Source organism: Oncorhynchus tshawytscha, linkage group LG21 (assembly GCF_018296145.1).
Source record: "Oncorhynchus tshawytscha isolate Ot180627B linkage group LG21, Otsh_v2.0, whole genome shotgun sequence".
Classification (NCBI taxonomy): domain Eukaryota; kingdom Metazoa; phylum Chordata; class Actinopteri; order Salmoniformes; family Salmonidae; genus Oncorhynchus; species Oncorhynchus tshawytscha.
Genome location: NC_056449.1, coordinates 27972542 through 27997859, shown reverse-complemented (window position 1 = coordinate 27997859; position 25318 = coordinate 27972542). Strand labels below are relative to the sequence as shown.

At 45.0% G+C, this 25318-nt stretch overlaps 1 protein-coding gene across 2 annotated transcripts; it reads right to left on the bottom strand.

The window, feature by feature from the left end:
- Nucleotides 1-3194: 3194 nt before the first annotated feature.
- Nucleotides 3195-25172, bottom strand: ccdc88b (coiled-coil domain containing 88B). Of its 2 annotated transcripts, none has more exons than XM_042303284.1 (28): nucleotides 24875-25172; nucleotides 21336-21484; nucleotides 20977-21085; nucleotides 20218-20287; nucleotides 20052-20110; nucleotides 19639-19722; nucleotides 19369-19509; nucleotides 18969-19117; nucleotides 18630-18711; nucleotides 18372-18530; nucleotides 17098-17244; nucleotides 16781-16973; nucleotides 16462-16592; nucleotides 16186-16257; nucleotides 12210-12926; nucleotides 11495-11674; nucleotides 11028-11368; nucleotides 10579-10738; nucleotides 10174-10509; nucleotides 9516-9677; nucleotides 9107-9384; nucleotides 8544-8687; nucleotides 6465-6651; nucleotides 5959-6104; nucleotides 5562-5666; nucleotides 5044-5201; nucleotides 4539-4853; nucleotides 3195-4247 (listed from the first exon to the last, which is right to left on the bottom strand). In XM_042303284.1, exons 1-28 carry the CDS (start codon nucleotides 24932-24934, stop codon nucleotides 4168-4170), a joined length of 4914 nt encoding a protein of 1637 aa, XP_042159218.1. In that variant the 5' UTR covers nucleotides 24935-25172; the 3' UTR covers nucleotides 3195-4167. The 2 variants fall into 2 exon arrangements, with proteins under 2 accessions (XP_042159218.1, XP_042159217.1); XM_042303283.1 differs by having other exon boundaries at nucleotides 4524-4853; nucleotides 24875-25171.
- Nucleotides 25173-25318: the final 146 nt, after the last annotated feature.

The window sequence follows — 25318 nt, the reverse complement described above, 5'->3', positions numbered from 1 at the left end:
ATAGTTAAATAGACATACTCAAGACAGAGAGAGTTCTTCACTGACAGAAAAACACAGATGGCATTACACCACTCCACTTGTCAATTACAGGGCCTTCAGAAAGTATTCATACCCCTGGACTTATTCCACATTTTGTTGTGTTACAGCCGGAATTCAAAATGTATTGTTTTTTTTCTCTCACCCATCTACACACAATACCCCATAATGAGAAAGTGAAAACATGTTTTTGGACATTTTTGGACATTTATTGAACATTTAATTCAGAAATATCTCATTTACATAAGTATTCACACCACTGAGTCAGTAAATGTTAGACTCACCATTGGCAGTGATTACACCTGTGAGTCTTTCTGGGTAAGATCTTTGCACACCTGGATTGTACAATACTTTTACATTATTCTTTTTTTAAATCTTCAAGTTGGTTGTTGGTCATTTCTAGACAGACATTTTTAGGCCGATTTTAATTCCAAACTGTAACTAGGCCACTCAAGAACATTCAGTGTTGTCTTGGTAAGCAAACTAGTGTCTATTTGGTTATTGTCCTGCTGAAAGGTGAATTTGTCTCCCAGTGTCTGTTGGAAACCAGACTGAACCAGATTGTCCTCTAGGATTTTGCCTGTGCTTAGCTCTATTCCATTTATTTTTATTCTGAAAAGCTCCCTAGTCCTTACCAAAGACAAGCATACCCATAGCATGATGCAGCCACCACCGTGCTTGAAAATATGAAGAGTAGTACTCAGTGATGTTGTGTTGGATTTGTCCCAAACATAACACTTTGTATTCAGGACTTAAAGTTAATATTTTAGCCAAACTTTTGGCAGTTTTACTTTAGTGCCTTATTGCAAACAGGATGCATGTTGAATATTTTTATTCTGTACAGGCTTCCTTCTTTTCACTCTGTCAATTAGGTTAGTATTGTTGAGTAACTACAATGTTGTTGATCCATCCATTAAACCCTGTAACAGTTTTACCGTCACCATTGGCCTCATGGTGAAATCCCTGAGCGGTTTCCTTCCTCTACAGCAACTGAGTTAGGAAGGACGCCTGTGTTTTTGTAGTGACTGGGTGTATTGATACACCATCCAAAGTGTAATTAATAACTTCACTATGCTCAAAGAGTTATTCAATGTCAGATTTTTTATTTTTTACCCATATTTGTCCTTCTTTTTGAGACATTGGAAAATCTCCCTGATCTTTGTGGTTGAATCTGTATTGAAATTCATTGCTCAACTGAGGGACCTTACAGATAATTGTGTGTCGTGTAGAGAAATTAGGTACTTAAAAAATCATGTTAAACACTATTATCGCACACAGTGAGTCAATGCAACTTATTATGTGACTTGTTCAGCAAATGTTTACTCCTGAACTTATTTAGGCTTGCCATAACAATGAGGCTGAATACTTATTGACTCAAGACTTTTCAGCTTTTTATTTTTAATTAATTTGTTTAAAAAATGACAAACATACAGTGGGGCAAAAAAGTATTTAGTCAGCCACCAATTGTGCAAGTTCTCCCACTTAAAAAGATAAGAGAGGCCTGTAATTTTCATCATAGGTACACTTCAACTATGACAGACAAAATGAGAGAGAAAAAATCCAGAAAATCACATTGTAGGATTTTTTTATGAATGTATTTGCAAATTATGGTGGAAAATAAGTATTTGGTCAATAACAAAAGTTTATCTCAATACTTTGTTCTATACCCTTTGTTGGCAATGACAGAGGTCAAACGTTTTCTGTAAGTCTTCACAAGGTTTTCACACACTGTTGCTGGTATTTTGGCCCATTCCTCCATGCAGATCTCCTCTAGAGCAGTGATGTTTTGGGGCTGTTGCTGGGCAACATGGACTTTCAACTCCCTCCAAAGATTTTCTATGCGGTTGAGATCTGGAGACTGGCTGGGCCACTCCAGGACCTTGAAATGCTTCTTACGAAGCCACTCCTTCGTTGCCCGGGCGGTGTGTTTGGGATCATTGTCATGCTGAAAGACCCAGCCACGTTTCATCTTCAATGCCCTTGCTGATGGAAGGAGGTTTTCACTCAAAATCTCACAATAGATGGCCCCATTCATTCTTTCCTTTACACGAATCAGTCGTCCCTTTGCAGAAAAACAGCCCCGAAGCATGATGTTTCCACCCCCATGCTTCACAGTAGGTATGGTGTTCTTTGAATGCAACTCAGCATTCTTTGTCCTCCAAACACGACGAGTTGAGTTTTTACCAAAAAGTTCTATTTTGGTTTCATCTGACCATATGACATTCTCACAATCTTCTTCTGGATCATCCAAATGCTCTCTAGCAAACTTCAGACGGGCCTGGACATTTGGGATTTGAGTCCCTGGCGGCGTAGTGTGTTACTGATGGTAGGCTTTGTTACTTTGGTCCCAGCTCTCTGCAGGTCATTCACTAGGTCCCCCCGTGTGTTTCTGGGATTTTTGCTCACCGTTCTTGTGATCATTTTGACCCCACGGGGTGAGATCTTGCGTGGAGCCCCAGATCGAGGGAGATTATCAGTGGTCTTGTATGTCTTCCATTTCCTAATAATTGCTCCCACAGTTGATTTCTTCAAACCAAGCTGCTTACCTATTGCAGATTCAGTCTTCCCAGCCTGGTGCAGGTCTACAATTTTGTTTCTGGTGTCCTTTGACAGCTCTTTGGTCTTGGCCATAGTGGAGTTTGGAGTGTGACTGTTTGAGGTTGTGGACAGGTGTCTTTTATACTGATAACAAGTTCAAACAGGTGCCATTAATACAGGTAATGAGTGGAGGACAGAGGAGCCTCTTAAAGAAGAAGTTACAGGTCTGTGAGAGCTTGTTTGTAGGTGACCAAATACTTATTTTCCACCATAATTTGCAAATAAATTCACAAAAATCCTACAATGTGAATTTCTGGATTTTTTTCTCTCTCATTTTGTCTGTCATAGTTGAAGTGTACCTATGATGAAAATTACAGGCCTCTCTCATATTTTTAAGTGGGAGAACTTGCACAATTGGTGGCTGACTAAATACTTTTTTGCCCCACTGTATTTCCACTGATATTATGGGGTATTTTTTATAGACCAGTGACACAAAATCTAAAATTCACACTGTAACACAACAAAATGTTGAAAAAGTCAAGGGGTGTGAATACTTTCTGAAGGCACTGTGTTGAACCACCACTACAGACACATACTGACAAGTTAAGATGACCACTGGGCTGTGTACATTATGTCATTTGACTTTTATTCTAGTCTATTGGCTGAAAGGAATCAGAAATGTCTCTTTTTTTTTACACCCCTACTCTTCAAACGTACATGTTAATGACTACTGGCACAGATGTACAATGCATTTAGTTTTATTGAATGTAAGGAATGAGAAGGAGTTTCATTGTCTTTGTTCTGGGTTTTTATGTCACTGCTTTTTTCACCTTGTGGTTGCTGTCTGTCTGCAGGTGTCAGATGGAGATGTCTGACTGAGTGGCAGGCCCAATATCATCCTCCACACTCACACTCACTCACGCTGGATGCATCTCAATTTCATAAACAAAATGTTCAGAGGCTGGGGCCTCATTTTGATTAATGTTGCCATGACAACTACATAATTCATGAATTGTATTAGCCTTCCATTTGTCTTTTTCTGAATCGTAATTCACCGGGGCTTCAGTGGAGAGCCTCTCTCTCTGCTTTTATCCTTTAGTGTCAGTCTTCTCTCCCCTTAATCCCTCCATCCCCCTCACCCTCCCCAGCTGAAATGCTGAGGTGTTACTTCCTTGGTGTGGGATGCAGGGAACCAGAGAGGCCCTACAGTCGTGATGGACCTACATGCCATGTTTCTCATTTCAAAGATTCTCCCGCATCTGATCTGTATTGGTGTCTAACTAGCTCTACACTGACACCTGTTGGCCACAGAGAAGAAACTGCTGCTTATCACCCCAGAAGAACAGAGGCATCTCTTCAATGATATATACAAATACAGTACTAGCTGGTAGAAAAACATTTTGTTTACAGTCTATGGAATCGGAAATACTGTATTTTCTGGCACCTTTTACAAAAATCAGACAAAACATTTGAATTTGACACTTTTTTAATTTGAGTCCCTATCTGGATTTAGATCAGATCTGTATGCAGAGGTCGGATGTGTGCAAAGGATCATGTTAACTCCAGTTGAAGCAGAAAGGTAGTAATTCTCTTTTAGTTTTCCGGTTTATCCTTACTGGACTGACAGCAGGGGTCTGAGTTGAGATGTCCTTCAATGTTGTCCCCACTCACGGCTAAAACCAAACACACACAGAGGTCCTGTCAAAACCAGTCACTTCACTTCAATTTGTCAGGGTTGGTCAGGGACATCAGTGCCAGCTCATGTCTAACCCCTCCCTCCACCTCTCCCCTATAGTCCACACCTGCATGTTCGCCTCTCCCCCCACTCCTTCCTCTGATCCCTCCTTACCTCTCTCCCCATTTCCTTCCACTACCTCCCTCCCTTGTTATCCCTTCTCACCTCTCCCTCCCCCGTTTCCCCCCACTCCCTCCCTCTTCATCCATCTCACCTTTATCCTCCTCACCTCTTCCTTCCTCCTCCATCACATTCTCCTGGCTGTTGTTGGCTGAGGTCATGAGTGTGGTTTTGGGTGTGTCTGTAGGGCTGCTCTGCCCTTCCCAGATCACTCTGTCTGCAGATTGGAGACGCTGGAGGGGTGAAGTCTTCTGGTCTCCGGGACTGAAGGACTGGGAGCCCAGCTTTCGATGGGAGCCCAGCTTTCGACGGCCCCCCAAACCTGAACGCAGCGGCAGCCCACACAGCCCCACCGCCTGGTCAGAGTCACCCAGAGAGGTGGCATGTCGCAGGGGGGAGGGGGAGACGGGGGCACTGCGGGGGTCTGGAGGAGAGAAGAAAGAGAACAGATGGGAACGATGTAACGGAGATAGAATAGAGGGGACAGTGAGGGAGAGAAAGAGACGTATGAGTAGTAGTATCAGTACAAATGACTCATGTAGGGATTTGTGTATAATAGTGTCTGTGGTCTCTCACGAGTTGTTGTTCTGTCTGTCTGTCTTGTATAGTCTCACCAGAACCAGCAGCAGTCTGTGTGTCTGGTGGGTAGTCTGCACTGTCAGCCAGGTTTTCTATACTGCCAGCAGCGTAGAACAGAGCACGTCCCTCTCTCCCTCCTCCTCCTTTAGGCTTAATCAGCTTCTTCATCCTGTCTGCTATCCAGTTGGACTTCCTACAGAGATGGAGGAGGAAAGGAAGGAAGGAGACATAGTGAAGGAGATCAAGATCAATAAGAAGTGAGGGAGGTGGAGAGAGTGGGTGGAGGGGATGATGACAAAAAGAGGGATTTGGCCTTGATCTGTGTCTGCATCCAAACGAATTGCAGGAGTCCAGAAGAAACACTGGAACCTCTCTCGTCAAGTCCACCTGTCCATGACAGCATCTTTACAGCGGGGCATCAGCCTCCACAGCCCCAATCTTAACGACACATCATTGACTTCAATGGACAACCTGTGTGTGTGTGTGTGTGTGTGTGTGTGTGTGTGTGTGTGTGTGTGTGTGTGTGTGTGTGTGTGTGTGTGTGTGTCTTTACTTGGCCTTGATGGATGTAGGCATGCTGGGGTCCAGGACTCTGTACTGATCCATGATCTTCTCCACCAGCTTCTGTTTCTCTCTACGCAGTTCACCCATCTTCTCCCTGGAGAGGAGAAAGAAGAGAGATGAGAAGTTAGGTGAAAATAGAATGATATTTACATTTGTGTGTGTACTGACTGGTACTCTCTCTGCTGTGTGTGTGTGTGTGCTGACTGGTACTCTCTGCTGTGTGTGTATGTGTGTGTACTGACTGGTACTCTCTCTGCTGTGTGTGTGTGCACTGACTGGTACTCTCTCTGCTGTGAGTGTGTGTGTGTGTGTACTGACCGGTACTCTCTCTGCTGTGTGTGTGTGTACTGACTGGTACTCTCTCTGCTCTGTGTGTGTGCACTGACTGGTATTCTCTCTGCTGTGAGTGGTGCTGGTCCTTGCGCTCCAGGCTCTGCTCCATCAGGTCTCTGTTGTGATTGGTCAGACTCTGGTTCTGCTCCAACAGATGACGGTTCTCCTCCTCCATGTTCCCCTTCAGCTGGGTCAGCAGCTACACACCGGTTTCAGAATTATTTATAGTAAACAAGGTAAGGTGTGTGTGTGGTCTAACTTAAATATACTTTTGTGTTCCAAAAGTCATCACAAGGATAGTAAAACAAGGACAATTTGACAATGTGGACATTTCGCCGGTCCCTAAAAGCAACAATGCTATTTTGTGCTCAGGGTTTAGGGTAGGGTTAGGGTTAGTTTTAGGGTAGGGTTAGGGTTCGGGTTAGTTTTAGGGTTAGTTTTAGGGTTAGGGTTAGTTTTAGGGTTAGGGTTAGTTTTAGGGTTAGGGTTAGTTTTAGGGTTAGGGTTAGTTTTAGGGTTAGGGTTAGAGGAAATAAAATAAAAACTCCTTCCTCCTGACCTGGTACTGGTTGGTGAGGCGGTCAGTGCAGAGCTCCAGTCTCTGGTTGTTCTCCCTCAGAGAGTTGATCTCTCCCTCCAGCCTGGTCCTCTCCAGCTGGGCAGCACTCAGCTCACCCCGCAGCATCGAGCCCTGAGCCAGCAGCTCACTCTGTACCTGAGCTGACTCCCTCTGCACGCCCTGCAGCCTGGGAGAACAGAACAACACAACCAGATAGGATCAGATCAGACAGACCGACAGACAGAGACAGAAAACCAAGGAATTACTTGACAAAATAAGACAGTGATACAGCAACTCGGGCTATTTGTCAGTCATACAACCAACTGCTTGGTGTTGGACTGAATAGATCAGGAATGAACTGAATAGATCAGGGATGAACTGAATAGATCAGGGATGAACTGAATAGATCAGGAATTAACGGAATAGATAAGGGATGAACTGAATAGATCAGGGATGAAATGAAATGAATAGAACAAGGACAAACTGAATAGATCAGGAATTAACTGAATAGATCAGGGATGAACTGAATAGATCAGGGATAAACTGAATAGATCAGGGATGAACTGAATAGATCAGGAATTAACTGAATAGATCAGGGACTAACTAAATTGATCAGGAATTAACTGAATAGATCAGGGACTAACTAAATAGATCAGGAATTAACTGAAGAGATCAGGGATGAAATGAAATGAATAGAACAAGGACAAACTGAATAGATCAGGAATTAACTGAATACATCAGGAATTAACTGAATAGATCGGGGATGAACTGAATAGAACAAGGACAAACTGAATAGATCAGGAAAGAACTGAATAGAACAAGGACAAACTGAATAGATCAGGAATTAACGGAATAGATAAGGGATGAACTGAATAGATCAGGAATTAACTGAATAGATCAGGGATGAACTGAATAGATCAGGAATGAACTGAATAGATCAGGGATGAACTGAATAGATCAGGGATGAAATTAAATGAATAGAACAAGGACAAACTGAATAGATCAGGAATTAACTGAATATATCAGGAATTAACTGAATAGATCAGGAATTAACTGAATAGATCAGGAATGAACTGAATATATATGGGATGAACTGAATAGATCAGGGATGAACTGAATAGATCAGGAATTAACTGAATAGATCAGGAATTAACTGAATAGATCAGGAATGAACTGAATATATATGGGATGAACTGAATAGATCAGGGATGAACTGAATAGATCAGGGATGAACTGAATAGATCAGGAATGAACTGAATAGATCAGGAATGAACTGAATAGATCAGGAATGAACTGAATAGATCAGGGATGAACTGAATAGATCAGGGATGAACTGAATGGATCAGGGATGAACTGAATGGATCAGGGATGAACTGAATAGATCAGGGATGAACTGAATAGATCAGGGATGAACTGAATAGATCAGGGATGAAATGAAATGAATAGAACAAGGACAAACTGAATAGATCAGGAATTAACTGAATATATCAGGAATTAACTGAATAGATCAGGGATGAACTGAATAGATCAGGAATTAACTGAATAGATCAGGAATTAACTGAATAGATCAGGGATGAAATGAATAGAACAAGAACAAACTGAATAGATCAGGAATTAACTGAATAGATCAGAGATGAACTGAATAGATCAGGGATGAACTGAATAGATCAGGGACTAACTAAATAGATCAGGAATTAACTGAATAGATCAGGGATGAAATGAAATGAATAGAACAAGGACAAACTGAATAGATCAGGAATGAACTGAATAGATCAGGGATGAACTGAATAGATCGGGAATGAACTGAATAGATTGGGGATGAACTGAATAGATCGGGAATGAACTGAATAGATCAGGAATGAACTGAATAGATCAGGGATGAACTGAATAGATCAGGGATGAACTGAATAGATCAGGGCTGAACTGAATAGATCGGGGATGAACTGAATAGATCAGGAATGAACTGAATAGATCAGGGATGAACTGAATAGAACAAGAAGTTATATTACATGAAACAAGTTGAAGAGAATAGTGATGATGGAGCAGTTAGTTGTTTGACTGAGAGGGTGTTTTTTTTACCTCTCATAATCCTCTTTCAGTCTCTCTAGTTCTCTTTCTCTCTCCGCTTTCTTCTGCACCTCTCCCTCCATCTTCTCTCTTTCCATCTTCATCTCTGTTTCTTTCTCCTCCAGATGGGATTTGAGGCCCAGGAGCTCCTGATACCTGGAGAACATGAAGGAGTTATGAACATTGCTATGACTTACACTTAAACACTCATTAAGGTGTCATTACTAATTTCATAAACGTTATTTTATCAGGGTTTTTCTCACAAGTCAGTTTACAATATATTCAATGGCATATGAAATTACAATCAGACTGGTTTCATAAAGTTAAGAATGCCTTATGTATACTTCTTTACATAAAGTGTTACTTTGTGTTCACTACCTTCCTTCTAGCTCCCTACCTTCCCTCCGGCTCCCTACTCCCTACCTTCCCTCCAGCTCCTTACCTTCCCTCCGGCTCCCTACCTTCCCTCCAGATCCCTACCTTCCCTCCGGTTCCCTACCTTCCCTCCGGCTCCCTACCTTCCCTCCGGCTCCCTACCTTCCCTCCGGCTCCCTACCTTCCCTCCGGCTCCCTACCTTCCCTCCAGCTCCCTGTACTGTGTCTCCAGGTTACGGTTGTTGCTCCTCAGGTCAGAGTGTCTATCCAGCAGCTCCTCTAGCTCCACCTCCTGCCTCTGCTGCAACATTGTCATTCGCTCCTGGTCCCTCCTCAGCCCCTCCATCCTGGCCAATGACTCCTCATGCTCCCTGGCCCACACCTTAGACTCCGCCTCCAGAGCAGCACACCTGGCTTCGCTCTCGCTGCACCTCGCCAACACTGCTGCATGCTGGAAGCTCAGGGCCGCCTGGTCCACCTGGGGGGGGAGGGGGTGTTGGAAACCAAACACTGTGACTCTGAGACAGTTGACAGTACTACAGTCTGAAGTGGCGAGAGGTAACAGTTTCAGTATAATAACTATATAAAACAATAGTAGCTGTATGATACCTGTAGCTGAGTGTTGAGTGTCTGCAGCTTGGTGCAGGTCTCCTGCAGGCTGATGGAGTGATGATGCAGGGTGTCTATCTGCTCCCTCAGGTGGCTACCGACTGACTGGGACTGAGACAGCTGGCATAGCAACACCTCCCGCTCTGCGCCCACCGCTGCATTCTGAGGGGGAGGTGAGAAAGAGATGATTTGACTAGAGAATGTTGACAATCACATGACTAGTTGTCACAGCATATCTCAGCAGATTAGAATCTGTCAGGTGAACACACACAGACACACACCTCCCTCTCCTAACCCACTGCTGCATTCTGAGAGGTGAACACACACAGACACACACCTCCCTCTCCTAACCCACTGCTGCATTCTGAGAGGTGAACACACACAGACACACACCTCCCTCTCCTAACCCACTGCTGCATTCTGAGAGGTGAACACACACAGACACACACCTCCCTCTCCTAACCCACTGCTGCATTCTGAGAGGGAGGTGAGTTGATTACAAATATGTGATGAGGGTATAAGCAGAATATTCTTCCTAGAGAGGTACACTGGCGGACAGGGTACGGTCCACTGTAGCTAGCTTCTGTTATCTAGGACATATGATATGGCACAGCAAATATTTAAAAAAATCAAATAATAACGAAAGGTGAACACACACCTCTCTCTCCAGGTCTATCAGTCGTTCACTCAGAGACCAGTCCGTCTTCTCTACTCCAGCTTTTGGGGTCGTAGGGAGGTCGTGGCCCTCCTTTGATTGGGCATCTTTAGCCTCTGGGTGCTCTAATGTGAGTGTGTCTGAGGATGTAGCCTGCTGTGTGTTAGCAGGGCTTTCTGGTGGGATATTAGCAGGGACGGCATCTCTCTCCCGCTTCTCTGAAAGAAGAAGGTCAGCGGTAACTGTCTTCAGTTCCGCCTCTGCCCTCTCCAACTCCTGCTTCAGCCGTGCAGCCTCATTGGACAGTTTTTGAGACTGCACCTTCTCATTGGCTAGCTCCTGTGGGAAAAGGAGAGGATGAAAACTTGTTTCTAGGCTCAAGGCACACACACACACACATACACACACCTGAGTCAGAGATCTGATTTTATCCTGGGCTTCTGTGTTCAGCTCTTTAAGCTCCTGGCTCTCCTTCTCCAGACCCTGTAGCCGAGTACCGACCTCCTGCTCCAGGTCCTGTAGTTGAGCACAGAGCTCCTTGGATTGAGACAGCTCCTGACACACATGCCTACAGAGACAGAGAGATCAACAAGGTCAGACCCATAATATGGTAATAGTACAGAAACACACTGTATGTACATGGAGGGGACTGTTCTGCTACCTCTTCTGCTATTGTGTGTGTGTGTGTGTGTGTGTGTGTGTGTGTGTGTGTGTGTGTGTGTGTGTGTGTGTGTGTGTGTGTGTGTGTGTGTGTGTGTGTGTGTGTGTGTGTGTGTGTGTGTGTGTGTGTGTGTGTGTGTGTGTGTGTGTGTGTGTGTGTGTGTGTGAGCACGCAGCTTCAGGTGTTTGTGTATCACCTGTGCTCTGTCTCCAGACTGCAGGCCCTCTGGTTGCTGTGTTCCAGGGCTGATGCTGTACTCTGTAGCTGCTGCCTCAGCCTGGCCGCCTCCCTCTCCCTCTGCCTCTGCTCCTTTCGTTGGCTGTCCAGCTCGCCCTGGCACGCCTCCTTCTCCTGCTCCAATCGCAAGGCCTCCAGCAGAGCCTGGTCCCGCCCCCGGGTCAGAGACTCCACCTCTAGTGCTACCTCACGAAGCTCCGCCTCTAGCTCCTCCTCATTGCGCCGTGAGGATTCCAAACTCCTCCCCTGGCGCTCTAGCTCCGCCCTCAGAGCTTGGGTCGTCAGCTCCAATTGGTCACCCTGTCAAACAAGGTAGCGTTCAGGATCACAGTATTCAGTGACATTGTGTAATCTAGTCCTGATCTTTCTGTTGGTAGTAATGTGTGTGTTTTGCAGTGCATAGTGTGTGTACTGCAGCAGTGGCACCTTGCGTTGGGCAGTGCGTAGGGTGTCCACAGAGCTACGGAGGGTCTCTCTCTCTCTCTCCAGCGTGGCTCGCTCCCCCTCCAGAGTAGCGATGACCGAGGCCTGCATCCGCTGCAGCTCAGCCTGGCTCCGCAGACGACATAGCTCCTCCTCCATCTCCAGGCGCTCCCCCTGTAGCACCTAACACACACCAGAGAGGAATGATGTGGAAGGGACAGAGGGACGGACCATCTGACAGACAGACTACAGTAAGGAGGACTAGGAAGACTATGGTACTCTATGGAAGACTATGGTACTCTATGGAAGACTATGGTACTCTATGGAAGACTATGGTACTCTATGGAAGACTATGGTACTCTATGGAAGACTATGGTACTCTATGGAAGACTATGGTACTCTATGGAAGACTATGGTACTCTATGGAAGACTATGGTGCTCTATGGAAGACTATGGTACTCTATGGAAGACTATGGTGCTCTATGGAAGACTATGGTACTCTGTGGAAGACTATGGTACTCTATGGAAGACTATGGTACTCTATGGAAGACTATGGTACTCTATGGAAGACTATGGTGCTCTATGGAAGACTATGGATGGATGGACAAGGGATTGAGTAACTGTCTATGACAGCTGCAATGTGAAGGAAGAAAGCCCTATGAGTCTGGTACATGAAACTACTGGCAGAGTAATGATTTTTTCGTGATTGGTTCCATACCTCTATCTGTCTCCTAGCCTCCGCCAGGCTCTCTGAAGCCTTCCTCAGTCTCTGACCCTCGGCCTCCAGTAGCACCAGTCTCTGCTCAGCCTCCCAGGCTTTCCTGCTCTGCTCCCCCAGCTTGGAGCGCAGGTCCTGGGCTACAGACACCTGCTTGTCAGCCTCCTCCAGGGCCTGCTGGAGCTCAGAGGCCAGGCGCTCCACTTCAGGCCCAGGGAACACACACACGTCTTTTTCACTGAGTTCCACTTTGTCTTCTCTCTCCTTTGTTTTTGGTAGTTTCTCTTCTTCAGTGGCTGGGCTGGGGGCTTGTATCTCTTTCCTGTCAATATCTGCCTTCCCAAGATCATCTTCCTTCTCATTTGTAACATATTTTATCTCTCTCTCTATCTTCTCACATTCTGCTTCTTCTTCTCTCTTTTTGGGTTTCAGCACCTGATCCTCTGCTTCCACCTCTCTCTCTTCAGGATGGAGCAGCTCTGCCCCAACTCCAGCTTCTCTTTGGGTTCTAATGATGTTGGCTCCCCTTTCACTGTCCAACCCTCTCCGGGCAGTACCCTCCCCTTCTCCTCTTGAGGACTCAGAACCTTGGACTCCCCTCTCCTCCTTCTCTCCCCTCTCCTCCTTCTCTCCTTCTTCCTCAATACTTTGACGCTTTGTCAACAGCAGTTCCAGGCTCTTTTTCAAAGTGGCATTTTCATTCTTGACGTTCTGAAACTGAGAGTGGAGAGGAAGGTAGACAATGACGAGAACAGTTAATGTGTCAGACGACACAGTGAGATCACATCTAGATACATGTCGGACGACAGTGAGGTCACATCTAGATACATGTCGGACGACACAGTGAGGTCACATCTAGATACAGTGCCTTGCGAAAGTATTCGGCCTCGGAATCAACAACAAGTGGGACACAATCATGAAGTGGAACGACATTTATTGGATATTTCAAACTTTTTTAACAAATCAAAAACTGAAAAATTGGGCGTGCAAAATTATTCAGCCCCTTTACTTTCAGTGCAGCAAACTCTCTCCAGAAGTTCAGTGAGGATCTCTGAATGATCCAATGTTGACCTAAATGACTAATGATGATAAATACAATCCACCTGTGTGTAATCAAGTCTCCGTATAAATGCACCTGCACTGTGATAGTCTCAGAGGTCCGTTAAAAGCGCAGAGAGCATCATGAAGAACAAGGAACACACCAGGCAGGTCCGAGATACTGTTGTGAAGAAGTTTAAAGCCGGATTTGGATACAAAAAGATTTCCCAAGCTTTAAACATCCCAAGGAGCACTGTGCAAGCGATAATATTGAAATGGAAGGAGTATCAGACCACTGCAAATCTACCAAGACCTGGCCGTCCCTCTAAACTTTCAGCTCATGCAAGGAGAAGACTGATCAGAGATGCAGCCAAGAGGCCCATGATCACTCTGGATGAACTGCAGAGATCTACAGCTGAGGTGGGAGACTCTGTCCATAGGACAACAATCAGTCGTATATTGCACAAATCTGGCCTTTATGGAAGAGTGGCAAGAAGAAAGCCATTTCTTAAAGATATCCATAAAAGGTGTCGTTTAAAGTTTGCCACAAGCCACCTGGGAGACACACCAAACATATGGAAGAAGGTGCTCTGGTCAGATGAAACCAAAATTGAACTTTTTGGCAACAATGCAAAACGTTATGTTTGGCGTAAAAGCAACACAGCTCATCACCCTGAACACATCATCCCCACTGTCAAACATGGTGGTGGCAGCATCATGGTTTGGGCCTGCTTTTCTTCAGCAGGGACAGGGAAGATGGTTCAAATTGATGGGAAGATGGATGGAGCCAAATACAGGACCATTCTGGAAGAAAACCTGATGGAGTCTGCAAAAGACCTGAGACTGGGACGGAGATTTGTCTTCCAACAAGACAATGATCCAAAACATAAAGCAAAATCTACAATGGAATGGTTCAAAAATAAACATATCCAGGTGTTAGAATGGCCAAGTCAAAGTCCAGACCTGAATCCAATCGAGAATCTGTGGAAAGAACTGAAAACTGCTGTTCACAAATGCTCTCCATCCAACCTCACTGAGCTTGAGCTGTTTTGCAAGGAGGAATGGGAAAAAATTTCAATCTCTCGATGTGCAAAACTGATAGAGACATACCCCAAGCAACTTACAGCTGTAATCGCAGCAAAAGGTGGCGCTACAAAGTATTAACTTAAGGGGGCTGAATAATTTTGCACGCCCAATTTTTCAGTTTTTGATTTGTTAAAAAAGTTTGAAATATCCAATAAATGTCGTTCCACTTCATGATTGTGTCCCACTTGTTGTTGGTTCTTCACAAAAAAATACAGTTTTATATCTTTATGTTTGAAGCCTGAAATGTGGCAAAAGGTCGCAAAGTTCAAGGGGGCCGAATACTTTCGCAAGGCACTGTACATGTCAGACGACACAGTGAGGTCACATCTAGATACATGTCGGACGACACAGTGAGGTCACATCTAGATACATGTCGGACGACAGTGAGGTCACATCTAGATACATGTCGGACGACACAGTGAGGTCACATCTAGATACATGTCGGACGACAGTGAGGTCACATCTAGATACATGTCGGACGACACAGTGAGGTCACATCTAGATACATGTTGGACGACACAGTGAGGTCACATCTAGATACATGTCGGACGACACAGTGAGGTCACATCTAGATACATGTCGGACGACACAGTGAGGTCACATCTAGATACAGTGCCTTCGGAAAGTATTCAGACCCCTTGACTTTTTCCACATTTTGTTACATTACAGCCTTATTCTAAAATGGATTGAATACTTTTTCCCCCTCATAAATCTACACACAATACCCCATAATGACAAAGAAAAAACAGGTGTTTTGATATTTTTGCAAATGTATTAAAAATAAAAACTGAAATACCACATTTATAGAAGTATTAAGACCCTTTACTCAGTGCTTTGTTGAAGAACCTTTGGTAGTGATTGCAGCCTTGAGTCTCCTTGGGTATGATGCCAGAAATGTTCGAATGGGTTCAAGTCCAGACTTTGGCTGGGCCACTCAAGGACATTCAGGGACTTGTCCCGAATCCACTCCTGTGTTGTCTTGGCTGTGTGCTTAGGGTCGTTGTCCTGTTGGAAGGTGAACCTTCGCCCCAGTCTGAGGTCCTGAGAGCTCTGGAGCAGGTTTCATTAAGGATCTCTCTGTACTTTGCTCCGTTCATCTTTCCCTCGATCCTGACTAGTCTCCCAATCCCTGCCGCTGAAAAACATCCCCACAGCATGATGCCGCCACCACCATGCTTCACTGTACGGATGGTGCCAGGTTTCCTCCAGACGTGACGCTTGATTCTTGTTTCTCATGGTCTGACAGGCTGACTACATCGCTTGCGTCGCCTGTGCCTGCACTCGTGTCGCAAAATAAATGTAGAAATCTGTTATTCAATTATTGCACCCACACTGCTCGTGCCCGCCAACGAGCGTCTGCGTTGCCAAGGGGTAAAATAGAAGTCAGTTCTATTTCTGACAAATATCGCGCTGCATGCCCTGCCTCTCCCATCTCCAATCAAGATGTATAAACCTCTCAAGGATGATCAATGGAAACAGGATGCACCTGAGCTCAATTTCGAGTCTCGTAGGGTCTGAATACTTATGTAAATAAGGTATTTCTGTTTATTTTTTTATTTTTTTTTTGCAAACATTTCTAAAAACCTGTTTTCGCTTTGTCATTATGGGGTATTGTGTGTAGATTGATGAGGACATTTTTTTAAAAATTTAATTCATTTTAGAATAAGGCTGTAACAGAATGTGGCAAAAGTGAAGGGATCTGAATACTTTCTGAATGCACTGTAAACGTCACTGTAATGGTTTAGTGACCCACATGATGAATAGCGTTCTCTTAGACCTAAATACTTTTGTTAGCCTCCTAATGCCTAGGCTTTAGCTCAGAGGGTTAACACAGTCGGTCACATCAGCTCACCTCTCTTAGCGTATTCTGATGTTCTGCATCCAGACAGGCCAGCTCCTCCCTCACCTCCGGCAAATCAGCTTGCTGCAAAATATAGCAGACAGTTGGATCCTCCAATAGCAGTGCCCTTAGCCTGGACACTAATACAAGTACTTGGCAAGCCACAAGGCTCCCTGTGTAGAGTCTCATTCTTCTTTACTGTTCCTTGCTATTGTTGCCTTTGCCTGCCCCCTGGAGGTTTAACCTAGACTCAATCCATTTTGATAGATCGACTCTCGTGACCCTTACCCTCTGACCCCTGAACTCCTGTTCGGACTGCAGGTCCTCCAGGCGTCTCCTCAGCTCAGCGTTCTCATTCTCAGCTCCCAGAAGCCTCAGTGACGATGCCTCGCCCACCTCCACACTCAGAGGCTTCAGATCTGAGAGAGAGAGAATGAGAGAGAGAGGGAGTGGAGAGGGAGGGATATATATTTCATTGCTTTGGCAACAGTGGTACCATTCATGCCATTAAAGCTTATTTGAATTTGAATTAGAGAGGAGGGGTCGTTGACAATAATAAAATTAATTTAACTGAAAAGACACACAACGGACAGGCAGACTGACTGACCAATCTCTTCTCTTAGCTCCACTCTTAGCCCAGCCTCCTCGTCAGACTCCACCTCCAATTGGTGGAAATGTGGAGCCGCTGTCATCGTGCCTGTATTGTTGTTGTTATGTCTAAGCTCCTGTCTAAGCTCCGCCTCCAGGCCCATATTCATCTCTAACAGCTCATCGACCCTCTGCCTCTCAGTATCCCGCTCCTACACACACACAGACACCAACAAATTAGGGGAAATATCTACGTGAGCCCGACCAGCAGATACCAAATTTCTTACTTGTGATTCAGAAACACATTACCACACACACATTACCATCATTACCTACCCCCTCCAGGTCTATGAGTCTTCGTCGCAGCAGTAGATTGTCCCTCTCCAGCTCACGTAGGCTCGAGCAGCGTTGTCGTGTGTCCGCCAGCTGCTCCTCCAGCAGGACCCGGGTCTCCTGCAGTGCCACACACAGCTGCTGCTGCTCCTATGGGGGGGCGCCATACAGAGACGGGACAGAGACGCAGAGAGAGACGGGACAGGGGATAGAGACAGAGAGAGACGGGGACAGGGGATAGAGACAGAGAGAGAGAAAGAGTCAGAGACAGGGACAGGGAATAGAAACAGAGAGAGACGGGGACAGGGGATAGAGACAGAGAGAGAGAAAGAGTCAGAGACAGGGACAGGGAATAGAAACAGAGAGAGACGGGGACAGGGGATAGAGACCGAGAGAGAGAAAGAGACAGGGATAGGGAATAGAAACAGAGAGAGAGAAAGAGACAGGGACAGGGGATAGAGACAGAGAAAGAGACAGGGACAGGGAATAGAAACAGAGACCGGGGATAGAGACAGAGAGAGACGGGGACAGGGGATAGAGACAGAGAGAGAGAAAGAGTCAGAGACAGGGACAGGGGATAGAGACCGAGAGAGAGAAAGAGTCAGAGACAGGGACAGGGAATAGAAACAGAGAGAGAGAAAGAGACAGGGACAGGGGATAGAAACAGAGAGAGACGGGGACAGGGGATAGAACAGAGAGAGAGAAAGAGTCAGAGACAGGGACAGGGGATAGAGACCGAGAGAGAGAAAGAGACAGGGACAGGGGATAGAGACAGAGAAAGAGACAGGGACAGGGAATAGAAACCGGGGATAGAGACAGAAACAGGAGATAGGGACAGAGACAGACAGGGGACAGAGACAGGTAACAGCATTCAATGTCCCAGTAGAAAAACAAGGCATAGCACCTACAATACCTAGCACCAACACTACAGGTATGTACAGATCTGAAGAAACTGCAAAGTATTATCACTATTGAGGGAGCTCACCTACTGTAAGCCCATCTGCAAACACAGAGGGAAGTAGCTAGGGGGAAGGGGCTGAGGGTTGTTTTGGGAATGGGCCAACCATCAGCTGAGTGTGGTTGACGGTAGAGGTGGTGTGGTACCTTCAATTATGCCTGTGTGTGGCAACAGTGTGTGGTGTATTGGTGGCGATACCTTCAGTAGAGTCTCTGTGTACTAAACAGTGTGTGTACTAAACAGTGTGTGGTATATAGGTATAGAAACCCTCAATAGTGTCTCTGTGTACTAAACAGTGTATTGGTGGTGTAGGGGATACCTTCAGTTGTGTGCGAGTGACTTCCAGGCTGCGTAGTCTATGAGTGCAGCTCTGTACTTCTGTCTGCAGCTGCTCGGCTCTGCCTGCACGGTCACGAAGACAGTCCAGCTCGTCACGCAACGCTCGCATTCCCCGCACCTCACCCTGAAGACTGCGGTTCTGCCCAACACACACAAGATAGAGGTGAGGTTAGAGGAGGACAAAAGTAGCAGAAAGTTCTGGTCCAGTTACTGGTAGTGATACCAGAGAAAATCTTACCTCTTTCTGAAGTTTCTTCAGCTGCTCGTCCATAGTTTGTACTTCCTGCTTGTGATCCAATAGTTGATCCCCTTTGTCTTCTCTTTAGAAACAGACGTCATTATTGCAATAGTATTGTACTACTAAACTACAGACACCTCTTACAGAATAGTCCTCTTCCAATTTAAAAACCTTAAACACACACTTGTCTTTGTATTCCCTAGAAATGGACAACACTGTATGTAGTTCTAACAGTTACCAGACATCTCTCAAAGAAAAGTCTTCCTCCAACTTAAAAACGTTTTGATGCACACACTGACATGACGGTCTCACACACACAAGCATACACACACGTCTTACAGTTCTTGTTTGAGGCGTCGTAGTTTGGCCCTGCTGTCTGCTAGCTGGACAGCCAGACCCTGGGGCTGCTCGTCAACGTGACCACCTCGGGTTGCCATGACAGACTCAGCCTGCTGGACCTCACTCTTCCAACACAACTCTGCTATCGTCTGAGAGAGAGGGCGGAGGGAGAGACAGAAGGAAAAAGAGAGACGGAGAGAGATGATAGGAAGGTGATGAAATCAGGATCAGGTTCTGTGTGAATCTCGGAGAGGAAGAAACACTCAGAGCTTTTTAAATCAGGTTTGACACAGTGATACTTTCATTTGGAATACACTCCTATAGAAGCTGAAAGGCCTGGTTTCATCATTCGATTCCTCTTTGTTGTTCTGGACCTATTTGTGAGTATTTGTCTGTGTACCTCCAGGTGTGTGTCCCTCTGTGCCAGCAGGCCTTGGATCTGTCTGGCCATGGAGCCAAACAACACCTGTAGCTCCACCCCCTCCAGCCCTCCCAGCTCCTCCCACTGCAGCGGCAGCACCGCTCTGGGGTCCTGGGTCACCTGCAGGAACAACAGTTTCTTACCCCTCTATGGTAATAACAGTATGTGACTGAGCCTTCCAGCACAAAATGGCTGACGTGGTGAACGTTAATAGTGGATATGAATAAATGAGTAGGGAACTGAACTGACCTCCTGGATACAGTTGGCAATGGCAGTTTGAGTCTCGATGTCCAGCGACTGGATTTGCTGTATGAATGTTTCCTTCCTCTCACACTGTTGTTGATCAACAAAGAGTAGTCAGTTAAGTTGGCTCAGTGTGTGTATGTGTGTGTGTGTGTGGTGTGTGGTGTGTGTATTTGTGTGTGAGCGTGCGTGTGTATTTGTGCGTGTGTGAGCGTGTGCATGTGTATTTGTGTGTGTGCATGTGTATTTGTGTGTGTGAGCGTGTGCGTGTGTATTTGTGTGTGTGAGCATGTGCGTGTGTATTTGTGTGTGTGTGTGAGCGTGTGCGTGTGTATTTGTGTGTATTTGTGTGTGTGAGCGTGTGCGTGTGTATTTGTGTGCGTGTGTATTTGTGTGTGTGTGAGAGAGAGAGAAATCACCTGTACAGCACATCCCAGTAAAAGCAGGAGCAATCTCCTCAACTCCTCCACTGCTGCCTCTGAAGACACAGATACCACTCATATGACTCTCTTTTTCCCATCATACTCTCATAGACAAAATAGAAGCCCAATCAGAGATTCTGTACTTTCAACTGGCTCTTTTTACCTGTTAGGGGGTCTTGCCCCAAAATGGCAATGTTCGGGAGAGGCATCAGAATCAGCTGCCGTAGGTCTTCCTGTAGACAGAATCAGAGGGAGAGCTTGAAAGGATTCAAAGATTTATTTATTGAAATTTCCCTAACCACATTGCAGTTACTGTATTCAAATCAACATTGAAATGACAAAACCTTCCAGTTTAGTTCAGTTTAGAATATAAACACAGATGACATCAGAGGGGAAAGTAGGCCAATTTGTTCATGTATGTTTCTACGTAGTACGATGACTATATTTAGTTCTCAGACACAAGCCCTGGTAGAGAGAAATTAGGCTGCAGTGACCACATGCTGCTGGTGGTTTAAGGTTTCACAGCCCTGCCAGTGTGACCAGGAAACACGAAGCAAGAAGTGAAACCACAAAAAACCAAATGACATCGTAGCAACATCAGACAAGACGGAATTGTTGTCATGACAAACAGTCCTGTCAATAGATTGTATCCAAAACATTTCTAAATAAATCCCAGAATATTATTTGAAACTTGCTGGTGTCCCTCCCATGATACTCCACTGTTCAGAGGGTTTGAATGACTTGAACTCAAACAGTGAAGACTCATGTTTTTGTGTATTTTGTACATTGTATTGGACTAAAGTTCATTTCTCGCAGAGATTTTCCTGGATGTCTCCCTAGGCTCAAGTCTGGACCTTGTGTGGGTAAATTACTCTGAGATGTGATTGTGTATCAAACAAAATCATGACACAAATACCAATACCTGGTAGAAGGCCCTGAGGTGTCGGTTGAGGATGGAGAAGTTCTGGACTCGGAGCATCTGGTCATCTCTCCCACTGCGGTACAAATGCTCCAGCTTGGGGTTGGGGTCTCTGGGAATGACAGACAGACAGAGTGGGGATTGAGCCAGTGTGCCAGTGTGCACGTCTACTTGTGCCATAAAAGCTCTCACCTCTTGGCAGAGGTAACTATCCCAGCCCAGTATTTCACCAGCTATAATACTTTTGATCAGGTAAAGTAAAATAAATGTATTACATTGAATCCTTCAGTATACACTACATGCTATGGAATGTGTACTTCCTGCTTGTGACATTTGAGGCCTGTGCAAAGGTGTGAACTTACATGACCCTCATGACCTCGTTGAGAAAGATCCCATTGGTCAGCCTCAGGTAGCGGTCATGGGAATTCTGGGACTTGGAGTTCACCTCCATGTACTGGTTGAAGAGCATGACATTCTCCTCCCTGTCCACAACACCATCAAAGAGCTGTACCTGAGGGAGGGGGCATCCTATTAGGGCCTTTAATTCAATCCGTAGCGGTGAAGATCCGTTTTATAGCGCGATCAACAATTAATGTCGCGGAGACTGCATTCACAGTAAACGCTGTATACACTATATATACAAAAGTATGTGGACGCCCCTTCAAATTAGTGGTTTTGGCTATTTTAGCCACACCCATTGCTGACAGGTGTATAAAATTGAGCACACAGCCATGCAATCTTCATAGACAAACATTGGCAGTAGAATGGCCTTACTGAAGAGCTCAGTGACTTTTAACATTGCACCGTCATCAGAAGCTATCTTTCCAAAAAGTCAGTTTGTAAAATGTCTGCCCTGCTAGAGCTGCCCCGGTCAACTGCAAGTGCTGTTATTGTGAAGTGGAAACGTCTAGGCGCAACAACGGCTCAGCCGCAAAGTGGTAGACCACACAAGCTCACAGAATGGAACCGCCGAGTGCTGAAGCACGTAGAAATGGTCTGTCCTCGGTTGCAACACTCACTACAGAGTTCTAAACTGTCTCTGGAAGCAACGTCAGGACAAGAACTGTTCGTCGGGAGCTTCATGAAATGGGTTTCCATGGCTGAGCAGCCGCACTGCACACAAGCCTAAGATCACCATGCGCAATGCCAAGTGTCAGCTGGAGTGGTGTAAATCTCCACGACATTGGACTCTGGAGCAGTGGGAACACGTTCTCTGGAGTAATGAATCATGACTTCCCCATCTGGCAGTCTGACGGAAGAATCTGGGTTTGTCGGATGCCAGGAAAACACTATGTGCCCCAATGCTGTAAAGTTTGGAGGAGGAGGAATAATGGCCTGGGGCTGTTTTTCATGCTTCGGTCTAGGCCCCTTAGTTCCAGTGAAGGGAAATCTTAATGTTACGGCCTACAATGACATTCTAGACGATTCTGTGCTTACAACTTTATGGTAACAGTTTGTCAAGATTGGTGTGGACGAACTTGACTGGCTTGCACAGAGCCCTGACCTCAACCCCATCGAACACCTTGGGGATGAATTGGAACGCAGACTAGACTGCGAGCCAGGCCTAATCGCCCAACATCAGTGCTCGACCTCACAGCAATGTTCCAACATCTAGTGGAAAGCCTTCCCAGAAGAGTGGAGGCTGTTATAGCAGCAAAGGGGGGACCAACTCCATATTAATAAACATGATTTTGGAATGAGATGTTTGACGAGCATACTTTTGGTCATGTAGTGTATGTTGGCTCAATCGGAAATGACCTTTAAATGTGAACCGCGCCACAACACAGATATTCTGCGCTACGGATTGAATCGAGCCCTAAATTCTATCGAAACATAATAAACAGTGCCTTCGGAAAATATTCAGATCCCTTGACTTTTTCCACATTTTGTTACGTTACAGCCTTATTCTAAAGTGGATTAAATAAATAAATATCCTCATCAATCTACACACAATACAACATAATGATAAACGAAAAAAGGTATTTTGAAATGTTTACAAATATATTAAAAATTAAAAACAGATACCTTATTTAAATAAGTATTCAGACCCTTTGCTTTGAGACTCGAAATTGAGCTCATGTGCATCCTGTTTCCATTGATCGCCCTTGAGATTCGTTTATTCAATTTGATTGGAGTCCAACTGTGGTGAATTCAATTAATTGGACATGATTTGGAAAGGCACACACCTGTCTATATAAGGTCCCACAATTGACAGTGGATGTCAGAGCAAAAACCAAGCAATGAGGGCAAAGGAATTGTCCATAGAGCTCAGAGACAGGAATGTGTCGAGGCACAGATCTGGGGAAGGGTTCCAAAACATTTCTGAAGGTCCCCAAGAAAACAGTGGTGTCCATCATTCTTAATGGAAGATGTTTTACTCTTCCTAAAGCTGGCTGCCCGGCCAAACTGAGCAATCGGGGGAGAAGGGCCTTGGTCAGGGAGGTGACTAAGAACCTAATGGTCACTCTGACAGAGCTCCAGAGTTCCTCTGTGGAGATGGAAGAACTTTCCAGAAGGACAACTATCTCTGCAGCACTCCACCAATCAGGCCTTTATGGTAGAGTGGCCAGACAGAAGCTACACCTCAGTAAAAAGGCACATGACAGCCCGCTTGGAGTTTGCCAAAAGGCACCTAAAAACTCTGACCATGAGAAGCAAGATCCTCTGGTCTGAAACCAAGATTGAACTCTTTGGCCTGAATGCCAAGCGTCACGTCTGGAGGAAACCTGGCACCATCCCTACGGTGAAGCATGGTGGTGGCAGCATCATGGTGTGGGGATGTTTTTTAGTGGCAGGGAGACTAGTCAGTGTCGAGGCAAAGATGAACGGAGCAAAGTACAGAGAGATCCTTGATAAAAACCTACTCCAGAGCGCTCAGGACCTCAGATTGGGGCAAAGGTTCACCTTCCAACAGGACAACGACCCTAAGCACACAGCCAAGACAACACACAAGTGGCTTCGGGACAAGTCTCTGAATGTCCTTGAGTGGCCCAGCTAGAGCCATGACTTAAACCCGATCGAACATCTCTGGAGAGACCTGGAAATAGCTGTGCAGCAACGCTCCCCGTCCAACCTGACAGAGCTGAGAAGGTCTGCAGAGAAGAATGGGAGAAACTCCCCAAATACAGATGTGCCAAGCTTGTAGTGTCATACCCAAGAAGACTCGGTCTGAATACTTACGTAAATGGGTTTTGGATTTTGAATAAATTAGTAAGAATTTCTAAAAACCTGTTTTTGCTTTGTCATTGTGGGGTATTGTGAGTAGATTGATGAGGGGGGGAAAACAACTTATTCCATTTTAGAATAAGGCTGTAACGTAACAAAATGCGGTAACAGTCAAGGGGACTGAACACATTCCGAAGGCACTGTACAACCTAAATAATGTATATGGAGACCACATGGGGATCACTGCAAACAGAGAAAACTGCTATATGGAATCTGTGGTGTAGATCAATGAAACCCGAGATGGTCATATTTTACTGAGAAATAAATAAGAAAGGGAATAGGAAGTCACAGATATAAAGGTAAAACAACAAGATACATTCTATGAGCCATTGTAGAGAAAGCTGTGAAAAGGAGAAGTTTGAGAACTAAGTGTTGTTTGCTGGTATGACAAAAGTTATGACAAGCATTTACATCTGATTCAAGTTCAACCCATTCGTGTTGTTATACGTTTTGTAAATGAAGAGTTATACATTATTTACAAAATGCATAATCTCATGTGTTTTTAAATGTACACGTCGTTTATTTACAGGATTTGTATGTATTGATACTTCATAAAAGCAAAACAACAGCAATAGGCTATGTGTTTTTATATGTTATAAAAGACTATCATCATCACGTATATCTAGGTCTACTACTATAGCATCTGAAAGGGATTTAAATAAGCTTTGACACATACCCAAGTCACCAACGCACTTTCCATGAATTCTTCTAGAATGTCCATTATGTTAGAGTCCATGGTGTCGCATAAATAATTTACAAACTTCTATAAAAAATATAAATAAAATATATCCTACATTATTAAAGCAATTTTACTAAATACTGAATCCATTGTGTTCGTCATTTCAGTTCCCCTCCCTCTCTCTTCCTCTATCTCACTTTTTCAGTTAGTGCTGGTGGTAAGCACATTGCAAAACCACACCGGAATTTCTTAACGAACACATTTCATTAGTGCTTTAGGCCTACCCGGAACAATCACCACCTTTACCAGTGAGTTTGTTTCCAGAAAAGAAAGTCGCTCAATGACAAATGAGTAGGTGGTTTGAGATGGATGGAAAATATTAGACTACTTTGTGCGCACTGGGGTTCCTTGCCTAGACGTTTGTAACAATGTTTATATTAC